Source organism: Neodiprion lecontei, chromosome 2 (assembly GCF_021901455.1).
Source record: "Neodiprion lecontei isolate iyNeoLeco1 chromosome 2, iyNeoLeco1.1, whole genome shotgun sequence".
NCBI classification, from domain to species: Eukaryota; Metazoa; Arthropoda; class Insecta; order Hymenoptera; family Diprionidae; genus Neodiprion; species Neodiprion lecontei.
This window is the reverse complement of record NC_060261.1, coordinates 1,900,757-1,923,619: the sequence shown is the minus strand read 5'-3', so window position 1 is coordinate 1,923,619 and position 22,863 is coordinate 1,900,757. Positions and strand designations below refer to the sequence as shown.

Genomic DNA, 22,863 nt, shown 5'->3' with positions numbered 1-22,863 from the left:
CTTAATAGCGCAACAGTAATTCTTCATATTTCTTATTTTCAAAAGTGATTTTTGACGGTATTGAACTCAATAAATACAGGAATACGTATTATATTTCATTTTTTCGCTTTATAGTATGAGCAATTTTCCTAGAAATATATAATGATAATTACCGAACGAGATAACATAGACAGATTTATATCTTGCAATCTGAATTATAAGTATAAAGATTTGAGGAACTTTTACTTATATAATGTGTTTTCATTTTTTAAATATTTAGAACTACCAACATGTCAAATAAGTGTGTTCGAAAATTGCAGTCGCTATCTAATTGGTGCATATTTTTTCAGAAACCTCACGATTAGTTGATTTTTAGTCTATTGTTTCGATTTCACAGACCATCTGTAGAGATTTCGTTATCACTTTTGAAATTTTATCCGAGAACTTCAGATTTGCTTCACATTCCGACCTAAACGACAATATTACTTAATAAGAAAACAATTTTTCTTTTTTCTTTGCACGGATTCTAATTTTTTTAGATCTAAAGAAATATCTTTAGGGTTGGCAGCGCTGTGACGGCTCGCTTCAGGCACCTCGCTGGTTTAGTGGAGTTGCGCGGCAATTTGCCGCGTGGCGACGCTACGCGCGAACCCGCTTGATACTTTGATCGGCCATTTTGTTGACCTTCGATTAGATTGCCGTTGCAGCGAGTACGCCGTTCGCCATTGCGATGTGCTAGGGAGTTGGGTCCGGGACTAGGCGACGACGGTGTACTATCGCGTCTCAACCTAACCAGAGTTTTTAGTTATTTCGTTTTACGATTTTGGGTATTTTGCAAAGAATGAATCGGGGCAGTTTCGAACTCAGCCGAATCGTCAAGAGCGAAAAATCGGGATCGCCGAAAAGAGAGGAAATACTGCATCTGCAGCTCACACCGACGGGTAAAATCAGTCACGCCAAGACTCGCGTCTACACGCAACGATACAGAAAAGCATGGGAACAGATGCCCGACTTCAAAGGTACGAACAATCCTCACGTCGCAAATCGCTGTGTACTCCTTGTAGATACATCATATTCTAGTTACATCGTCTAGCCCCCTCTTGCCCAAGCCTGCATTGGCTGTGTTCGAAAATTCGCTGGATCTATTATGATTGAGCAAATAGGAAACGGATACATATATTTTCATTCCATTTTTCATCCATTTCAAATGATCCACAGCGCAGCAAGGATATCCGGCGCACAGACTCGAAACTATAACAGTACAAACGATGCCCTTTTGGTTTTTTGTTACGATTTTTTAGAGTTCTTAATCAGACCTCTGTGGACTAACAATAGATGAGAGAGACATAAAATGAAATATTTTTCTTTTCTCAGCATTTCCTTTTTCTACACTTTGAAGACTGGTTATCAGTACTTTTTTTTAACGAAAATGTAAATAAACTAATTCAGATGAAATTTCATTATCCACTAATTGAAAAAGCTCGTTCAATATGTCAGATGTATCCTCACTATGAATGTTACTGGTACCTGTAAGTTTGTTTTTCTTTGATTCTTTAGGGTGGTTGACGGCTGTACCAGATCAACCCACCCGGGCATATTGCACATATTGCAAAAAGAATCTTCATGCCCATCGTCTATCGCTGCTGAAGCATACTTGTACCATGAAACATCAGAGGGGTGCTATGGTGCACCAGAAAGAAGCAATGGCTAAAGATGAGACTGCAAAAGTGAAAAACTCTACAGCCAAGGTTCGGCTCCAAAAAAAACTGTCTCGCCAGGTTTACGAGGTATACGAGACCCACCTTAAGCACGAGATAAGAACTCTTCTGTCAGGATTCTTGACTATCAGCTACTTTTGTAAAAGCGATCGGTTGCATGTATGTGGCAAGATCGTGAAGATCGAAGAAGGATGTAGTTACTTTTTTTCAACACGTGCAGAAATGTTTTACTCAATTGCCACATGTTAAGTAATTTCAATTTCATTTGGTAGCTCAGGATTGGGCATTGACTTTGAAGATGTTCTTCAGATGCTGTAACAGCAATTGTCAGAATTAATTAACATCTTACTACCATTTGATATGTCCGTTGACAGCATGGCAGGAATTTTAAGATAGAGGAAGCAACAACAGAGGACGATGATGAGGATATAGAGTATGTCATCGAACGGCTCGACGATGACCTGGAAATGACCGAACTCGACCCAAAGAACATGGACACGGAAGTGGAGCACGAGGAAGCGGAGGAAAACGAGAACCAATCGGTACCTAAGAAAATGAAAATGGAAGTAGAAGTGAGTCTTATCCTAAGTGTACGGAATTCAAGAGTATTTCGCCATTTTAAATTCCTAACCATCCGATTACCTGATTCACAGGAGAACAGCCGCCCTGACGCCCTTGCAGAGGCCATGGCTCACGTGCACGGCGAGTTCCTGGACGAGAACGGAGATCCGATTAATGTAGAGTTGGAAATGGTCGTTGAGTCGGCAGATCCATGTGCCGAGGAGGTTGAATCCCGCGTCGTTTCGGCTCGATCTAATAGAAACAATGGTGACGGCGATGATATGACTGTAGAATCTTTGACAGTAAACAATGATCCAACGCACTACGTCCATGATCAGAGCAAAGAGAACGATCACGACACTGAAAACCCAAATAATGATCCAATCGGAAACATTTCGAGCTCTAAATCTTCACTGGTGAGAGAATTATTCATATACTGATTACGTTGTTTTTTCAAAACCCAGCAGAATCCCGTTACGAAATACTTTTTCAATTATTGAATTTCGTCAAACACTGTTGCTAGTTAAGCCCCCAATCAGTAACTTATATTCTCTGAACTAGTTGGATTATCCATAATTCGTAATAAACCCGCGGCCATTGCGGTCGTCCCTTAATTGAACAGGCTGGCGAATGGAGTGACGTTGAAAGCGACGAATCAGAGCACCCGGACATTGGATATGTGCATAATTCGCCTACTACTTCGCCTCCAACTTTGCATGTCCGCAAAGAGTGTGTGACAAAACCATCAACTGGGCTGACAATCTCCGAATCTGCAGCGTCTATTACCAGTGGGACGGCGGTGCCACTGTCGAAGAAGACAGTGACGCTCACTCCCGGTGGCAAGACTGTGATTCTGGACACTTCAGCAGCGACGTCCTACGCTGCCGGATCTCGCTATGTAATAAGCACTGCCAAAGGGCAAGCTTCGGCCGTCGTTGTTGGCGATAAAAAAAAACGAGTGCCGGAGCCTGTCGAGCAGAATAAAATCGGGCAACATCAGCAAAATTCCGCTCCATCCACGCCCCCAACGTGTTCCGTATCAGGCGGCACTCAGACCGGTCCTAAGAAGGTGAGTTACTTTCTTAGATTTCTCCGTTCCTCCGTCAAGTTGGGGATTTTATTTGGTTTGGAATGACGTTGATTTGCCGTAAATAAAAATAAAAAGATCATCATATGTTCCAACGGATTTCTATTACGAATTCCGAACTCTGGCCTCCTTGAAAAGCTAACAAGTTACACTGACAAGGAGAGTATAATAGAGGCTTAATGTCGCGAATCGGATTGTTCTTGCACGGGGTGAACTTTTGTTTCGTCATACAAAACAAAGCCACCAAAGGATTTAATGATATCTCAATTTTGAAATTCCCGAAAATAACCTTTTTCGAAATTTCTACGTTGTTGAGGCAGTAGTAAAAATTTTTTTCAGCTCAGTCCGTGCGGTGCATGAGTTATTTTTTAGTGAAAAAGTGCAAGAATCTCTGAAAATAATGAAATCTGCAAAAAAGGCCGTTTTCTGAACCGCCCTACTCCACGTACTCTAAGCGCCACCCGCCCGAAAATCCAAAACTTTCAAATCGCTATATCTCAGCAACCAAAGCCCGTTGGATTGAAAATCAAAAACCTCGTTAAATCGGGGATCTTTACCTTTCACCGCGTGCAAGGATAACCCAATTCGCGACATTAAGCCTCTATACTCTCCTTGTGAAATCAGAAGTTACCATAGAATGATTCTTTCTACGTGTTGACCCTGAAAATATTTTATGTCTGTCTTACCGGGAAATTCAATATCAAGAATTAAAGAATTCCGAAATGGCTCCCGGTCCCTGGTATCTGGGAATAAACAGCGATAATCGTTGATCGCCGTACAGCCAGCCGTACAACACGTAATGTTACTATCAACCTTATCGCGATATGCGTTCATACACGGGGGTAATGACCTTTGTCGTCATGAAGAGCTAGATAACGTAATGATTACCGACCTATGACCGAGTCTCGACGATTCTGACATTCCGGGGCGTTGAATACCGAGCCGAGATACAGTAGCGGCGGGTTGATCATTCGTGCGAGTCGATTGAAAGGTCGTTCTAACATTAAACCGCACAATCATGAGCGAAAAAAATCAGGGTGCGGATGAAGCAGTTTGTGACCAGGTTGTACTCGTAATAATCAAATAATCACTCTTTGTCGATGTTATTCATCATTATCACTTCGAATCTCGGTATTGGCGTATAAATTTAGCACTGCGATTGTAATCTGCAGTATCAGAAATGTGCTAACTATTCCAGCACATCATATTGAAGCCTGTGACTCCGTTGGTGCAAACTAAAAAACCATGTATATCAACCCACGTATTGGACACCAGCAAGGGCCTACCGGTCGGCGGGCTGCAGATCAGTCTCTACAAATTGATGGACGGCCGCTGGACGTTTGTGAATGAGAGGTGAGGCAGAAATTAAGTTGAAATACGATATCGCTGTGCAGTCTTATCGCATTACTTCAATGTTACTTTCGTTTTCGCAGCAACACGTCGGTGGACGGTCGGTGCGCCGACCTCGTAGATATTTCGAAGTACAGCTTCACAGCTGGCCGTTACAAGCTTCACTTCGACGTCGACAAGTACTTTACACTACGGAGAATCGAGACCATGTATCCTTTCATCGAGATCGTTTTCGATGTCAAAAACCCCACCGAACACTACCACGTGCCTCTCTTGATGAGTCCCTTCGGTTACACAACATACCGGGGAACGTAATCGACGCTGTTTCCATTCCTCAGGTTTGAGCGAGCGAAACGAGTGTTAAAGACCTTTCCCAGCGTATACATATGTCCTTGTATTATATCCGTGTAAGGTGTTCCATATTCAACTTGCGTTTATATTAACGGTATTTCTCGAATTAACTACTCCGAAACAGCTGCAACATATTTTTATCTGTACAAATTTTACCCCGTGTCACCTTAATTAACCGCAATAGTGTAAATATAGTTTATAACACGTTTTTAGGTAAACGTACTTTGTGGAAAGGTGTCTTAAAATTATGAATGCCCGTGATGAGTTTACGTAATGTAACAAAGAAATAGGTATAAAAATCGGTGGTTAATACGGAACTTACAACAATAATGTTAAGACTATGAGAAATGTTTCTATTGAATCTATAGTATAATTATCCACTGATGTGTTATCTTAGTAATTGTTTGTGTATAATCTAAAAACCTGCGTTATCAATAAATTGAGTGATGACACCGATTGATAATTGTCGTTTCAGTCACTGCTAGTAATCCGTATTAAATAAGGTTATTTTCTTCCTTATTTTTTTAAATATTGTAAGTATGTATTTACAGAAATGATACATTGCAGTAGAAAAAGAAGGTTAAACGTTCCAATAGGAAATCATATTGCTGATATCTTTCAAAAATGATAGTAGAGACGACGTTACAGCTCCGATAATAGTCCCCTTTGTACTTTAAAGTGTCGAATGTAGACTCTGTGAGGAAATCACCGGGTTGACGGCGGCAGGTACTCGTTGCTAGCTTTAGCCGCCGGAGCCGGAGTACTTGGTGGTGGCAAGTAATCCTTGGTCTGAACCTTAGGTGAAGTTGGCGGCAGGTATTCTCTATCCGCCGACTTTCCCTTGTCCCCAAGCGCCGATCGTACCGACCCCGTTAACCCGGGAAGCGCCGACGACTGTTTCCATCGCCCCGGGTCCGTTCCAAACGTGAAACTCGACCTGGCTCCGTTCTCGTCCGCGGTGTACCTGAAATGCAAGTGCGTAAATTGTGGGTGAGTAAAAGTAGGAAAAAGAATGGAATATAGTGTAGAAAATGTGTATTGTGTGAATTTCTATCGATATACATGCAGCAATGCTTGGAATATTTTGAAATTGCAGGGTGAAGAAGCTGTTCGGACGATTTGCAGAAATCGAATCACTCACCTGACGTCAATCGCGAGGCCTTCGGGGCTGGAGTACGAGTAGCGGCCCTGAACTACGGTGACGAGTTCGTCGCCGACTTTCTTAAGCTTTCCGACTTCCTCACGCTGGACTCCGTCAGCGGTTTCGAAGCTGAACGAGTACTCGCCGTCTCCCAAGTTCGGCCGATTTGTTTGCTTCAGTATTTCGGCGTACGTTTTTACGGGACCCTCGCGCGGTGGCTCCAATTTAAATCCACCAGCCCCTTGGGCGAAAAGCGGTGCGTGAACATTCGGCGAGAGCTTTTCGGCCGTCGACAGTAACCCCGTGTTCAAGAGGAGACAACCGACAAGTAGAAAGAGCCGGGCGATCGGCGATGCAGCCTTAATTGACCAGTAATGGAAGAAAAATTTTCTAATTTATTTCGTACGAAATTTCTCGCCTTCTTGCAAAGGTGCCTAATTGGTGTAGTGAATTTTGCTTCTTCGCCTACGCGCGTGCCCCGGGGCGAGGAGGCGGGGGCGTGCAAGATTCACTGTATTTTAAAAAGGTGTTAGCACCCGATGGTCTTTCCGCGATTTGGCAACTCGTCGAATGACGATTTATGAATAATTTCAACGCGATGTGAATAACGCTGTTCATCATTATCCGCGTCGACACGGGGACGGTGATGAAAAGAGCGTGTTAGTTCTGACATTATTTTCGAACGTCCAGCTGGGGGGTCCACTTTAAAAGCGTCGATGAAGGATCACATTCCGTTATCGGTAATTCATTGATCCTCTAGCAGGTGTAGAAGTTATATTACGAACACGCGGCCTTCTCGGTCTTTGATGATGTTTGTAGCGCCGATCCATGGTTTCACAATCCAGCATTGGAGCATTATACATGCGGCTGTTGCTTGGAACAGCGGTGGTACATACGAGATGTGGGAGAATTGATTTCATCAACGAGTTATAACCGCGGAGTTCGCGAGTTCAGGTATTGAATCGACCCGAAGTATGCAGGTGCTCGTCTTATTCAACGCATTGGCAAACTGTCTTATCTATGGAAAATGAAAGGCCTCTACCTCCGCCGGTGTGTATTATACGAATGTTACACGTACGGTGGGACAATATGTTAGTTACCTTCCAAGTTACGTAATCAGAAGCTGGCAATCTCGTGTCGTATGAGATCCTGCAGTGTCAAGTAAGAGCATACCAAGCCTGCATGATCAAGTATCTTTGCGACGCACGTGTCCGACCGAAAGGACAATGGTTTGTACTATCATCCGCAATGAAGGATGCTACACCCGATTCGCTTGGAATCTTACATTTCGCATTCACGACTTGTAGGACTTCGATTTCCCTGTGTATTTCTAACTTACGTACCTCGTTAAAAATTTCAACATTGGACTCTTACGAGTAGGTATACATATAACAAGTATATTATTGGTTTCATTTTTAATTAACACCTGAAGCGACACAGTTTTTTCCGACCTCACGTAACTATGCGTCAAAATAATCGCACAAGGAGATTAGAAAGTAGGCATTGACGAGTTTAAGACCATTTGCATCATAAATTTTTTCGCCCCTTAGGAGTGCGAATTACGGGGGCTACGTGAGAGGCAATTACGCAAGCTGAATACACAGTTCAAACGCTTAACTCGCAGACAAAGTAATTGCTAAGCTGTTCTCGCCATTATCTAGTTCGATGTCTAATGCTGCTCGATACATGACGTTTGCTAGTAATGGTTTTAGAACAAAAATTCAACTTGAAGCGCGTCAAAAGCAGCCATATTGATTTCGGAGAAGGATTGTTAAATTTTTTCCCAGATATTCAGCTAAGCTACTATATTTTTAAAGATGAATTATTTCATTCTGATCATTAATATTGCATCCTTACAAAGTTAACGTACCGCGTGAAGATTCATCCTTGGGATCCTGAGAGCTGCGATATTCCGTTTTTGAGTATCAGAAATCGAATCGTATGCCACCGATTCAGTTTTAGATCGGATTAATCAATATCAAGAATTTCACCGCCAAGCACTGATGTTCCAGACTTATCAAAAATGTTGCAAACTACCCGATTGCAAACTCATAGTCCGAAACGGGCGCCGTTTGGACGATCCGCGAGTTGAAAGCGAGATGAAGACGACACGGTCCGCGATTATTGAGTCTTATATAGGTGTCCACTGTCCACGGTATAAGTCCCTTCCCCTTCCCAAGTTTTGCTTTAGAGATGTACCCATATAGTACAGTCTCACAAACGCACCTTGCGAAAGGTCTCAATGAATTTCTTCCTTCTCTTTCTCCACCTGTCCCGAGATTTTTTTTTTTTCTTTACTCAAAACCAAAATCGGTCAATTCACGGCTCTTCGCAGCCTCATCCAGATTGGGAAAGAAACCTCGGTTTCAATGCTCGAATGTAGGTACTTCAGAAGTCCCCTTTCTCTTCAGCGCTATCACATCCCTTCCTTGATCCCTTTACGGTCAACGATTATTATTATTATCATCATATTTTGGACATCAGTTTCGATTACGTGATATGTGGTTGTAATTATTCTAATTAACGTCAGTCTTGTTATTTGTTTCAAACTCGTAAATGCGAAATTTGCCCCGCAGCGTTTATTCCCCGAGTTGGTCCATCTGAGGATTTTAGGGAAGCAAACTTTGAGTAATAGAAGTTCACCGCCAGAAAGACCGTCTTTCAACGGTGATGTTAAGGCGAGAGAATTCCTTAGAAGAAGAAAAAGAAAAGGCAAGAGTTGAAGATAAATGCGTGTGCGATGTAGACCGCCCGCACGAATCCGTGAAGGATCTCCTCCTCCTCCTCCTCCATCTGCAGCTGTCGAGATTTAGAGTGTTGTGTAAATATTACAGTTTCATCGTTTGTAGCCTGAGTGAAGTATTTCGAATTATGCCACACTGGTGAACCCTTCCAATATAAGGTTACATATGTTCAATATTTGTCGACGCAATACATAATAATATATCCTGAAATAGAAACTTTGGTCTCCATTTACACAGATCCTCTCATTATCGGCCGGAATTCGGTTTCTTCTTCAGTGTTACAAATTTTATTCAATTTTTCTTTGCGATTTGCAGTATGTCGCATCGTGCACTATCCGCGTATCTACACAATTGCCAATTACGAATGAAGGAGGGAGCCGTTCCTTGACTTTTCCACACCTACAACACCCGATCGGTTTTCTCCGTTTGACGTCTCTTATTTATCGTCCTCGGTGCATCAAGCAACGCGCAAAGGTCAACGTCGTTGTCATCGCGTAACGGACCTTTTCAGGGCAAGAATCTATCTCGGTACATACATACGCACGGTGATCGTTGATACCATCTTTCAAGACTCTCCCGCAGAGCATCGAATAGAGTTAATATAGCATCCCGTACGAGAAAAATGCCGGGTATTCGAAAGATCTGGAAAAAGATACGGGCAACAAAAATTCGGCAGCCGTAGAAGAAGTCGTTGCAGTAATATCGAGGACGTATGGAATCAAACGCTTATAACTCGCTGGTAATTCATCCTTTTTTCCACACATCGAATACAGATTATTTTCACTCAAGAATGATCGAAATTCCTGTGCAATTACCGCACCTCTCGAGGCATTTCCGTGTAATTGAGTCCTCCGCGGTGGGGGGAGGGATTGATAAACAGGTGCGAATACCTTGGGAGTTCCGAATTCTGATGTCATTGTAGGCATTGGCCATTGAAGATCGAGTAAACACGTGTGATACTCCAGGCCATTCTGCAGCCTTGCCTGCTTTGGTATAAGTGCTGGTAGAAATCTCGCGGTTTATGGACGTGCGAACAAGGATCGATCCATTCGGCCCACAATGTTTTTATCACGCATTTCAGGCATGCAGATGTATAGGTATACATGTAATACGTATATAACTAGATACTTAGTTGATTTATTTATCAACCTGTCGTTAACTATTACCGAAATCTAGTGATTTCAACTGCGGGGAATTGAGGAAAAAAAAACTCGACATGCGGCAACGATTCGCGTGATGATTTTCTGGCATTCTCTCCTTAACAAGAGAGAAAAAGTAGATAACAAACAAGTACGAGATAATAGAATTGAACGTTTGCGATATCCGCTAATTTCCTAATACTCGTTTCTTTTTATTTTCATACCAATCTACCGAATAACTCGGTTACATCCACTGGTAACGTTCATTTTTAAAAATCGAGAAATCATCTTCACATAATCGACGCATTGTTATTTAAATTATTTGGTCACTGCGTTTCATGCAGGATCGCGCAATATGATACTAACGTACCTACCTAACTTGAAATAGACGTAGGAGGGCGAGCAGTGCGAGGGAATTCGGTGACAGTTTAACAACATATTGCCCAACATTCATTAGAACATTTCAGAGACCGTCTGCGTATATCTCGGTTTCGCGTTGAAATTTCTTTTTTAGAACAACCATTGGAGAAGGGGCGAAATTTCCGAAGTTACAGCCCATCGTATACGTACTTCGGTTTGCCGATATAATTATTGCCCCAGGTTTCTATACCGGTTTAATGCTTATAACGTATCTTCCATGCTGCATGTAAGTTGAATTACACACCCGTCACTGATATATAGAATTGAATAACTCAGTCACACGTAATACCTGTACGTTATGATAAACTGTTAAATCTAACGTTGTGCCGTAAATTCGAAAGTTTGCATAACGAGCCTCACTTTTTCCCCTTGCATTCGTTTGTTCGTTTATGCCATTTTTCGCACGTGTCTTAAGTTATATACCGCGTTCACGGCTATTGAAATTCAAGAGGATTACGGATTTGGTTTCAATAAAAGAAGTAAAATTTAACAAGACATTTAATAGTTTCATTATTGTTATTTTTATTTATTTATTTTTTTTTTCATCTTCTTTTAGTTCTTTTAATATATCTCTGAAGCTCAGCAGGTTCAACAGTTATTATTAGTATCGTGGTTTGGACGCAGTTGGAAGAAATTCGTGCGTATGGTGTGTGATATAATATCTACTATTTTTATAAGTGTGTACGCATGATTGTATTTACATACGTCCCTAGGTAATATGCGTACATAATAATAATAATAATAATAATAACAATAATAATAATAATAATACGGCAATGTATTTTCGAAATATTTTTATGACTATGACTGTTACTATTATTAATAATATTATTATTATCATCATCATCGCCATCGTCGTTAATATCACGAAAATATATACCTATGTATAATATATCTCATCGCATGCATTTAAAATCAACTAACATTCAATTAAATATTAACCGTCGAATTACAAAACGGTATAATGATTTAAGTGTAGTATAATGTTACGAATGTCACGTGGGTGTGTAAAATCAATATTATTTATAATCATGACGGAATAAAATACGCGCGATTTTAAGCACGGCTTTTTAGCACGCCGCGCCGCGTAGAGTCGAGGAATCATATTTATTAATCATAATGAAAACCAATCACGTAGATACAGAATTAATTAATATCGTAAATGGTGGATATAATACAATTCTATCGTTTTACGAGTTGTTGGCTAATTCGACAAATTATACTGTTAATATTAATTTCCATCGTATCAACGCAGGTGGGTTCGATTTCTTTGGGTGTTGTTTTTTCTTCTTCTTCTTCTTCTTCTTCTTTTATCTTCATCTTCACCTTCCATCATTTTTTTCCCCCGTTTGCAAATTTTATACCATCTAATCAGGTTGTAACAAAAACTATATACGCGTTATTATATAATATAATACAATCAATATATATTAAAAATATTGTATTGTACGTACACGAGTATGCGAGTCCTGCACCGATTGTATGGCACAGCAAGTATTATATACGTATAGGTATGTAATTTATAGCGTGCAGATGGTACTAAACTTTCTATTATAATACATATATTCATTCGATTAATCATTTGATTTTCCGTACTCCACATGCGGTTAATTATTTTCATTTTTCGAAATTTTCCTCATCTCCCGCAAGTCGTCATCTCTCTACGTAGTCAAAATATCGCGAATTTATTTGATATTGGATAGCAGAATTATATTATATCTAAATTATATATATATATGTTTACATTACACCTAATTGACTCTAAAATAAATTTTATACAAAATGTTTCATTAGTCATTTCTCAAAGTTTACTATACACGTCGTTGATTAAATTGGTTTATTAATATTTTTTGAAAAAATTTCACTTTAATTTAATATGAAGCCCGCGTGCAGCATATTCGAATCCAAATTTCGTGAGGTTGGCGATTCTCTTTTCCCATAAATTAATACGTGGAACGTAGTTTGCCTATGAGCCTAAATTACACGACGATAAGAAAGAATAAAAAAAGCAATGATACATCCGGCGTTTCAGATTTTGCAATTACAGATTTATTTTCAAGTGAAGACGCTAAAAAATCACTGGTAAAAAATTATTGCTGAAAAGGAACGGCCCTAATTAATAACACGCTTAAGATAAAACACTTGTTGTAGGACTTTGTTACTCCGAGATTCTTTCCTTTTTATCTATTTTTTCAATACGTGCGGATAAAGTAAAGACAGCATAGAAGTGTAGTATAGAATATCGTGTTTAAATACTTAAATAATTTGTATACTTTATTAGGTATATCATTTATAACAGATTAAAAACAGAAATAAATTTTAAAAAGAATAATCTGTGTGGCGTACGTCGATAAAACTATTTGGATAACATTTTTTTTATCTTCTTTCTACAGAAGAGAAACGATGAAAGAATTATGTAAGAAAATTAATGATAATGATGATAAGAAAAAACGAAAAAAAAAAAACACCCTTTTTGTCCTCATACTCTGCACTATACAATAAAAATAAATATACATGTAGTAGTATCTAAGAAGACATGCAGTCGTACAACAGCTACATTACACATGTATACATGTACACATAATACATGAAATGAAATTGACACGAAGCAATTGTTGAATTTGTTTTTTTCTTCGAGAAACTTCTTGTGTCATTAATAATTCAATCGCATCCGGGGTATAATAATATGTACACATGTTATGCATTCAATATGCCTTTGTTTAACAATAATTTGTGCATGGGCAGCAGTATCGATAGTATAATTATATAGGGATTGAATAGACGTACAATAATAATAATAAAAATATTATTATTATTATTATTATTGTTATTGTTCTTGTTGCTATTAGTGCACGGACTAAAAACAATAACAAAAAATAGAACCGAATTAAAGTATATAATGTATATATATATATATAATATTATATACATACATATATATACTATGTGTTTTATTTATACATTTATAATTATTTACAAATAATAACAACGATAGCAGTAATAATAACAATATTAATAATAATAATAATAATAATAATAATAATAATAATAATAATGTAAAATGTTTTCGTTAGCTGTATTTTCATTACCATCAATTTCGCGAAAAATTTGGGTGGATGATAGAAACGGATTTAAAAAAAACACAGAAATGTGTGTGTGTGTGTGTGTGTGTGTATATGTATATATATATATACATAAAAGTACACATGCATTATACGCGCGAGTACTTGTATTACGATAGCCCCTAAATGTGTACAATTAATCGTTAGGTATTCGTAAAAATTATTCGCGACGAAAACATGATTCTATGTTCATCGTCGACTCGCAGCTTCGGGTATAATATAGGTACAATTATTCTTCTCGTAATAATAATAATAATAATAATAATAATAATAATAATAAAAATAAAATATACCTAGTAATATAATATTCACTTATATTCATATGAAAATTTTTATTCAGTTGTTATATAAGCATAAAAGCTGTAGCTACCACTCTGTATCTACAATTTATTATATATAATATATATAATATATATATATATATATATATATATTACCCTTGTCATTTCAATTTTATTCATTTTGATCTTATCGAATAGTTTCTTTTTTAATATTTTCGTTACATTCATCACTTTCTTATCGAAATATTGTTTTTTTTTCCTCCATATGCTTCGACTTTTTGCTTCCCGTGACATGTCTCTTTATTATGCGCTGCAATCGTCGCGTCTCTCTCTTTTTCTGGTCCGAATCATTGTTACAAATTATTATTATTATTAATATTGTTGTTGTTGCTGTTATTATTATCGTTACGTACATCTTTTCAATTTTCTTTCGACTACTTTTTCTTTCAGCTCGCATTTTCTCGGGCCCGTATCATATATCGAATCGCAACAATAAGAAGAAAATAAATATCACGCTGACTTGTTTTACAAAATATGTATAATATTAGATAATATCACGATAAAGCGCAGAATCTTAAATATTAATTCTAATGGATATTTAGATTCTAGGATGATCTGATGCCTGCTCCTGTACACCGTTGCTGCGTGATTGTAAATAATGAAAAAAATAAAGAAATCTAAATATGTATATAATTCGGAGGATAGAAACGATAATACCAAATACACGTTACTCGGTTTGTAATTGGCAGAAAATCTTCGCCGCAGTAATCTTGAAATTATTTATGATAAAAATTTGTTACACGATAAAATTGTCGTAATCTCTCTTGTAAATTCATCGAGACCTTGGTAAAGCGGTAAAAAAAAGCAGTAAAGTATAAGTAAAAGCAATATATATATATATATATAATAATAATAACGCAATGCAATTGTGATGCGCGAAATACGGGGAAGGGATGAAAGAAAAATAAGAAAATTTAAACGGTATTGTAAATAGACTCGTTATTGTATAATAATTATAATAGATTCATTAACAATAATGATAATAATAATAATAATAATAATAATAATAATAATAATAATAGTAATAATAATAAACAAACATTTGTCATAAACTTAAAGTATATAAGTGTATACAATTAATAGGATATGCAGCGTGTCAGCAGTTCTGCCTGCGGATTAATTTTTCCGACTTTTAATATATCTCTATTTATGTCTCTATACTTATTCGCTTCACAGTTCGCTTTTGTGAAGCGTGTACAGATGATTTGTCAAAACTGAATTAAAAAGGCCCGTAACTTGACGACGATATCAACTTGGCGTATGAATTTTTTTTTTTCTTGTCTCTTTAAATTATATTTCTCACCGACTATTTTTATCGTTATCGATAACTATGCGATACGGAATTTCAAGCGGAATATGTCTGCTAATCGTTTTCGATCGGTTACCGAATTTCGACAGAGCTCTGTAAAACATTGGTCCTCTAACACCGGAACCCGAACACAACAATTACTCGTCGTCATGTACCGCAGTAATTTTTCGAGGATCGTTGCTTATCGAAAATTCGGGAGTGAATTGATTGAATTATTCAAATCATCTATCTCTTTCTCCCTTTCTCGCTCTCTCGCTCTCCTCTTTTCGTCTGGCGTAATTGGATTATTTTTCAACTTAGGCAATGCAGACCGGGAAAAACGATGCTGGGATTGAGTTATGCAGAGAGGTTCTCCTCTATTGCCGTTATCGTAATTGGATTACACGGACGAGTCTCGTCAAGCCTGTCGCCATCGCTAATTCCGCAACACTGACCTGTCCTGATTTCATTGTTTAATCCAATTATCAAAGGATCCGTAATCAACTTATGCATATACGTATAATCGTACGAGTTTACTTCAAAACCTTTCCAACGTGCAGCGTGTGGATAAACAACAGATTTTACGATCTGGCGTACAGGGTGCAGCCAGGCGTTATTCAACCGTATAAATGGCAATTTTTCACATATAGCATTCCTTGAATTCAGAGGCTAATGAAGGGATCGTGACTTTCGTAAGATGCAAATTTCGCCTCGGTCCACCTTAGGGTTCTTTACACCGCATCACCGGATTATAAAGACTGCGTCATTATTTTTTCTTTCCCTTGTCATTTTTATCCATATACCGGAGTTATTTATAGATGGTTGCGCATAGACTCAGGGCGGAGGAATCAAAATTATACGGAACTTGGAAAATTATCGATGTTGATATTATTTTACAGAACCGGCGATTGTTTTTTTTTTTTTTTTTGTATTTTTCATTTTTTGTTCACTTTTTCATGCGACTTTGAACAGATGTTTTGGGAACGATATCGTATTCCGTTGATTATTAAAAGTTTCAGCATCGCTGTAGGATTGTTGTCTTTTTCTCTTGTTCGCGAACAATCCAACAAGTTGAATTTCAGAAACAAATTTCTCAATATTGGATTATAAAAGAAATCTGTGCTGTTACGTTATGAAAATCCGAAGATAAACAGGGATATTTCTTACAGCTAATTCCTCCTTAAACTCGACGACTTTTTGCCCAAATAGAAAAAAGTAAAATGGGTGCAAAACTATTCTTCCAGATTCCTCGTCAAAATTGTATATACAGGCATGTATGTATAATATGTATTATGTAAAGCATATATCGAAGCCCAGTCGAGAAAGATCGATCGGAGAGGGTTGCCCGCGCATGAGAGACGAGACGATGCGGGAAATGTCGGCGTGTACCGAGCCTCATCTGCAGGTAGGTGGATATACGTGTAACAATGTCGGTGCGCCGGTGTCGAGATAACGGACAGAGATATACAGAAAAGAGTCGAGAGCCGGACGTGAGCCGACGTGATTTTCATTATCGAATCGAGTTCCATCGTCGTATTCGCCTTATTCCTCGTCCTCGTCCTCGTCGTCGTCGTTGGCCGTGCGTAACTCTTCTCCCCCTTCATCCTCCTCCTCTTCCTCCTCCTTCCTACTGCAGCACGCAGCATTTACACTTGGGTTTCTTTTTCAGGGTGACATGCTCGACCTGCGACGCATCCCCGGGACCCTGGGCCGTAACTCGACCCACCTCAACCGTCGCCGCGTTGACGCTTGTCGCCACCTGCAAAGATCAGTTATTTAGTTGCGCATCGATTTTGAAGTACACTGTACAATTCGTAGAGAACTTGATTATAAGGTGACCAGCTATAAATTTAATACAGTTTAAAAATCGACGTTACTTCTTGATAAAATTAAGTTTATTTTATATCGAGAACGTTATTTTTGAGGGAGAAATGTATGAGCGTCGTAAAGATTTTTTTACATACGTGACCCAATTCATTCTTCTGATATCTAATGTCCTTCGTTGAACCGTTCCTTATCGTTTGAATGTAGGATTTTGAATTGCAACAAAACATCGTGCGAGTAGTTATGAACAATTGTCTAAATTATATATAAAACAGAAGGATTCACTATTTTTCAAATAACTTGGTTAAAATATGTTTTTTTCAATTCTGCACATACGTACGATGAGGAATGAATGATTCATCGAAGGATATAATGAAGCATCGAAAGGATAAATTGGGCCATTGGTGTGGAAAAATCATTATGATATAATTTTTTTTTTTTTTGTACTGAACTTTGATTAAGAAATGAGTCGATTTTGGACTGTAAGAATATGTTTTTTTTTAAAGTAGTCATACTGGTCCCCTTAAACAGTGCGACAGAATATACAATTTTCAATTTTGAATACGATAATTTTACTCCTAGATGAAAAAAAAAAAAAAAATATAATTCCAAAAGACCACAGTATATTAATTTTCTTAAAAACTGTTCGACATCTTGAACACGCACCAGTCAGCATATCCGCAATTTTGAACGTTCCAATTTCAGTTTTGAATTTTTGAATACGACCGTTGACCGAGTAACGATGAAACAGTTCGAAAAGTGTTATAAAAAAGCTGTAGGAATGGTTAATTGAAAACGGGTTGGAAAAAAAAAGACGCCGTAGCGATTTTATATTACATATTGTTACATTACATTTTTATAAATAATTGACCATTAATAATTTATCAAATAACTGTAATTTATGTTACGAATAACTAATTTATTAAATTACCTCCATAGTATATTGTAAGTATAAGTGTACGTATATTAGGATATTTTATTGTTAGTTCAAGAGAGAAAATAAAAAATTAAATAAATCATGGTAAAAAAGATACCTTCTTGTGCGCGGCATTCTGATTGTTCGAGTTCGGAGCAGATCCCTTATTCGGCGTGACATGGGCAGCATTCCCGTTCCCCTGACTGAGCCTCGGAGAGGTTTGCTGATTGGCGACGGTCGAGTTCAGAATCGTGTTCGCACCCGAGTCGAGGTCACCGTTGGCAGCCGGAGCAGCCGCCGAAACAGGGGTCGTGGTCTCGACTCCGGGAAGTGCCGGTGCGTTTTGTCCAGGAGTCGGAGTGATCGGTTTCCCGCCTTTGATGAGCTCGACGATCTCGTCGGCCTCCCTCGAGAGGTCGCCGTCCGGCCTGAAAGGGTTGTCCCAGCCGCTGTCGGTGCTGGAAGACACGAAAAACGAGGATCCCCGTGAAAATTACATGGTATTAACGATCTGGAGCTAAGTAAAAAACAGGTCAAATATGCAAGGCTGCTGACGTTGCACAGGAAAATATATTCGCTCTCCATTGATCGTTGTCCAAGGTCTAATTGGCTCGTTGCGCGTTAATTGGAGACACCGAGGGGACGCCGACGATGTTGTGCCGAACTCAACGCCAGGTTTCGAATTCACGCTCGGGTCTGTTCGTTTTTTTTTCCTTTTTTTTTTTTAACACTAACTAGTACGAGGGACCATTCAAGTGTTAGCTATTTCGAGAAACGTTATCAAATATTACCCAATAGTAGTAGGCATTACACGCAAGCGTTAGCTAACATTAACGTATATTGTTTATAAAGTACTATCTATATATTTTGTTGAAAAACTGAAGTTTTAATTTCGAAAATATTATTACACTAATTAATACAAGAGCGTATTTTTTCGCCTGAGAATAATAACAAATAATATTCTTCAAAAAGAGGCTGTTAATAATGCATGCATTGCTCGATAATAATATCTTGATAAATATAACGTTTATTTCATGCATTTAAGATGAAAGACAACCCATGATGTATTTAATACTCAATATTTAATAAAGTAGGAAGAAATTGATCAGGATGTGACTATGAATGGTGTTTCCGACATTCCCAGGTAACGAATCGATTTTACAATAAACTTTTCAAAAAGCGATATGTAACGTTAAAAAACAGTAGCGGGCAAAGCAAGCAAACGTTACAAATCGTCATCGCTATGGATGGGAGTGAAAAAAAGCGCTAGCTATTATACTTGAATGGCCCCCAAGAAGAACCTCGAACTGTTTTTAGTCTGATTTACATTATTTAATCCTTTCGGCACAGTGTTCCAAACATTTCGAGTTATAGTTCGTTATAGTTGATTTTCGATCAACATTTGTCACGGATCCGACGGTCAGTAGTGGAGCGACTGGCTAATATAAAGTATCTTCAATGTTACGAAACTCTTACGCCACGCGGTCAAATTGGACTGTATCCAACTGGCAAAGCTTCCAGCACGCATCACGATTGTAACTCAATCCTTGGATATCAACATCTTGTGGCAAATTTTTTTCTTTTGCCTTTAGTTTTTAACGGTATTCCCGCCTCTCGCGTCACCTCGTTCGCAGCTGCGTTTTACAATTTTTCATGTGCACGGTGATGTGCTCTCTCTCTCTCTTTTACTCTTTCTGGGTTGCCAATCTTTAGCCAAGTCGTTTCGCGAGTGAAATTTTTTAAAGGATCAACTGATTTGAGTATACATAGATCTGTATCAAACACTAGTTGCACCGTAACTGCTCGCAGCTGGTACTACTGTACAACACTTTGTGCCAAAAAGGGTCGTTAAAAAGCGCTTATTCCAGTGAGCCAAGAGGAAAACGGGCTCTTGCTGTTCGTAAGAAGTTGAAACCAGTGGTAACAGCCAGGAATGTAACAATAATGATGTTAGACGTGTTGGAAACATTTGTTTTATCTACTTTGTCGAGAATGTGAGATTAATACCAAGAAGACAGAATTACGTATCAAATGATTCTCCGATATAGAAGCAGTATAATTTGATTTTAAAGCTGCAGATTGAATGATAAATGATTACAATATGATCCATGAAACTGGTTGAATTGATCAGGATAACGTTTGGATCGTTATTGCAACGATGAGTCCTTAGAAAAACTCGTTATTTTGAAACTTTAAGAGGATTACCTAAAATTTAGGAAACAGTTGATGTAAAGCATGAACAAACTCAGATTTTGTGAATTCGACTTATTGAGTTATTCTAAAGGTGCGAGATAGCAATTTTTGTCTCAACGTTTCGATATAGTAACGTAACTAACTTCAGCCACCTTCGATTTGAAAGTATAAAACCATTACAAAGTCAACGATCCTGACTATCCTACGAATGTCATTTTACAATAACGTGCTCCGTGTGTATTTGCGTTGCGAAGCCATCAGTTTTTATTACACGTCTCCGCAGATCAGACCATCGCTACTTTAGACTCGGGTCTTCGGGGACTGCGTGAACAACCCGTTTAGATTCGCAACACGAAAAGTAGGTTAATCGCATCAAGCGTAAAGTAAACATCGCAGAACCGAAGGGTTCCGACTCTGCAAGACTGCATTGCTCGGTTGTAATAATATCTACCTGTCATTGTGATCGTCCCACCCCTTGGGTATCTTGAGCACATAATAGACGTGGCCGCCATGAGTAGCCGTAGTTTTCATTTCGGGTTAAACGAATGATATGTGACGGAGGGATCAGCAATGTAGATTGTGACTATAGGGTTGATTAAAGGATAACTGGGGTAATAACCCCGTAAACGTGTCCTCGCTGCATATCAAGATGACCAGAAAACCGCACCCCGATAGTAGATAGTGGAGGATTTTATTGAAGAAGCGAATTGAGAAGGTGCATTATCATCCTCATCATCGTCATCATCATCTACAACGTAGGAACGGACCATCAGCAGCAGAATCGTGGAGTCAGAGTTCGTTAACGTTACAACAACTCGGTGTCGAGACGTTATTTCGGGATTCCGGCTGTACCGAAACACCAAAGAAAAACAACAGCACGCATAAACAGGAGTCGAGAATGCACAGGTGTAGAAGTTAATCACACTCAAGCCACTCCCGAGAGAATTGGATGTACGAAGTACTTTCAAATTGCGAAGTCAAAAAACACGGCGCGATGTTACGGGTGTACCAACACAAGATAGTACCAACATCTGCCTGCAATGGTACCTCTGCGTTCGCTCCAAACCGATAGTACAGGTATACTCTTGACTCTTGACACGTGAATTAAAACGAATTAGTGCAAGGAAAGTCAATCGACCGAAGTGATTCTCCGCGACACCGTAAATTATTGTCTGAATGGTTCTAAGGCACGACGAAGGTGTTCCCTTATCGGACAGATGCGCACTTGATGCCAACTCGCGTACGAACTGGACTCCGTCGCGCCGATGCGCCGTTGCGTGGGCTTGGGGATGGACGGAGTTCCTCCTCTGTCCTCGGTTCCTCGCCGATATTCTATTCCTAACTCACTGGTTCCCCTTCTCCTCATTCGCCCCCACCGTGACGCAGCATCAGCTTCGCTCGTCGCAACGTCGCAACGCTCGATTGGAACGTCCCAAATTCGAGAAAAAGTTTCGATCAGCGATGTGACCGTTTGAAAATCGGGACGTTCAAAAGCTTTGGAAGCCTTCCGACCTTCCGAAGACCTCGTGAGTGGATTGGGAATTGGAAACGTTAACTCATCGACGCCCTGAAAACCCCTCGTCCCGTATGTGGTGCCGGAGGACGCGAGTAGTCCAGGTCGAGGTCAGGCCATTCGTTTCACCGTTTCTCGAACAACTAGAGCCTTGCTTATATTAATATACCACAAGTGCGTGGGCCAGGCACATGAACAGCGCAAATTCCGAACGAACGAACGAACGGTTATACGAGACTGGCTGGAAAATGACTCACGCGAATACAGTACATTAGGTATAGGTATAAGTGGTGGGCAGGGTATGATCTGGCTTTTTGTTAGTTAACTCATCGCCGTGTTTATACTTGTTTACCAACTCTCCTGCGCCGAACGTCCGCTATGCCAATTGGTAACGGATTTCAAACACGACGTCTTGGAAGCTTTTCATTCACGAACGTGAAGTTGGTAACGTTAACACAACGAAACATCAGATAAACCTTCGTTGTTATAAAATTTCAGAATGACTTCCAAGAAGTTGACTTTCCAAATTACGACCATGTTTTCTTCATTATGGTTTACTAAATTTCAGAGAATTCTAAAGGTGCCAAGTAACGATGTTTCCTAAACAAGCATTGTCACAGTAACGTCCCTAACTTCATCCTCATTTTCATTCGATGATAAGGATCACGAGTCGTATAGCACCATTTCGATTCTAGTGTTCGAGATCAGGAAAGAACGCCAATCACTAAACTGTATAAAGAATACGCATTCGAGTCTACGAAGCTGCTATCGAATTCGTCGAATAACGTCGACTCCGAAATAGTCAGAGACTATTGATTCCCTGCAGAGACTCGGGCGTTCCTGATAAGAGGCGACTGTATTCAGTTCTGATTGTTACCGATGTAACTGGGTTCCAGAGTTTCATAATCCGGAAGTCTCAGCTCACAGCTGCATTTGTCGTGAGGAAAAGTGTTCGCGTTATTGTTACACTGACATCGTCGAGAAGACGTCGATGAGAAGCGCGGCTGTAAAGCGACAGGAAGTTCGTGAAAGAAGATTGACGCGACGAGTCGATTTCGATGGGGTTATCTGTTGTTCCCGACGTCGTCGTTGGGTTGCTGATGGTTACGCAACCGCTGGGTGCGGATGTTGACACAGGCCGCGAGCCCGACCTTGCCGTCGTATAATTATCATCAC

General features: G+C 39.3%; 3 protein-coding genes across 7 annotated transcripts in view; 1 reads left to right on the top strand and 2 right to left on the bottom strand.

Moving 5' to 3' along the window:
• Positions 1-22,863, bottom strand: part of LOC107222290 — a 66,019-nt gene that overhangs the window by 11 nt on the left and 43,145 nt on the right. For 3 of the 4 annotated variants that reach the window (XM_015661580.2, XM_046731504.1, XM_015661581.2), the window contains 2 exons: positions 18,100-18,439; positions 12,738-17,000 (listed from right to left, as the gene is read on the bottom strand). In XM_015661580.2, coding sequence (XP_015517066.1) covers positions 16,869-17,000; positions 18,100-18,439 — 472 coding nt within the window. In that variant the 3' untranslated portion in view covers positions 12,738-16,868. Of the gene's footprint in view, positions 1-12,737; positions 17,001-17,996; positions 18,440-22,863 lie in introns of those variants that run through there. The other variant, XR_006902853.1, reaches the window with a different exon arrangement.
• Positions 645-5,509, top strand: LOC107222313. Of its 2 annotated transcripts, none has more exons than XM_046731500.1 (7): positions 645-998; positions 1,537-1,727; positions 2,072-2,269; positions 2,351-2,674; positions 2,881-3,327; positions 4,544-4,698; positions 4,779-5,509. In XM_046731500.1, the coding sequence occupies exons 1-7, from the start codon at positions 821-823 to the stop codon at positions 5,008-5,010; spliced, it is 1,725 nt and encodes a 574-aa protein (XP_046587456.1). In that variant the 5' UTR covers positions 645-820; the 3' UTR covers positions 5,011-5,509. The 2 variants fall into 2 exon arrangements, with proteins under 2 accessions (XP_046587456.1, XP_015517101.1); XM_015661615.2 differs by having other exon boundaries at positions 647-998; positions 1,537-1,766.
• Positions 4,937-8,294, bottom strand: LOC107222280. The gene is made up of 3 exons (XM_015661570.2): positions 8,058-8,294; positions 6,188-6,546; positions 4,937-6,010 (listed from the first exon to the last, which is right to left on the bottom strand). The coding sequence occupies exons 1-3, from the start codon at positions 8,070-8,072 to the stop codon at positions 5,752-5,754; spliced, it is 633 nt and encodes a 210-aa protein (XP_015517056.1). The 5' UTR covers positions 8,073-8,294; the 3' UTR covers positions 4,937-5,751.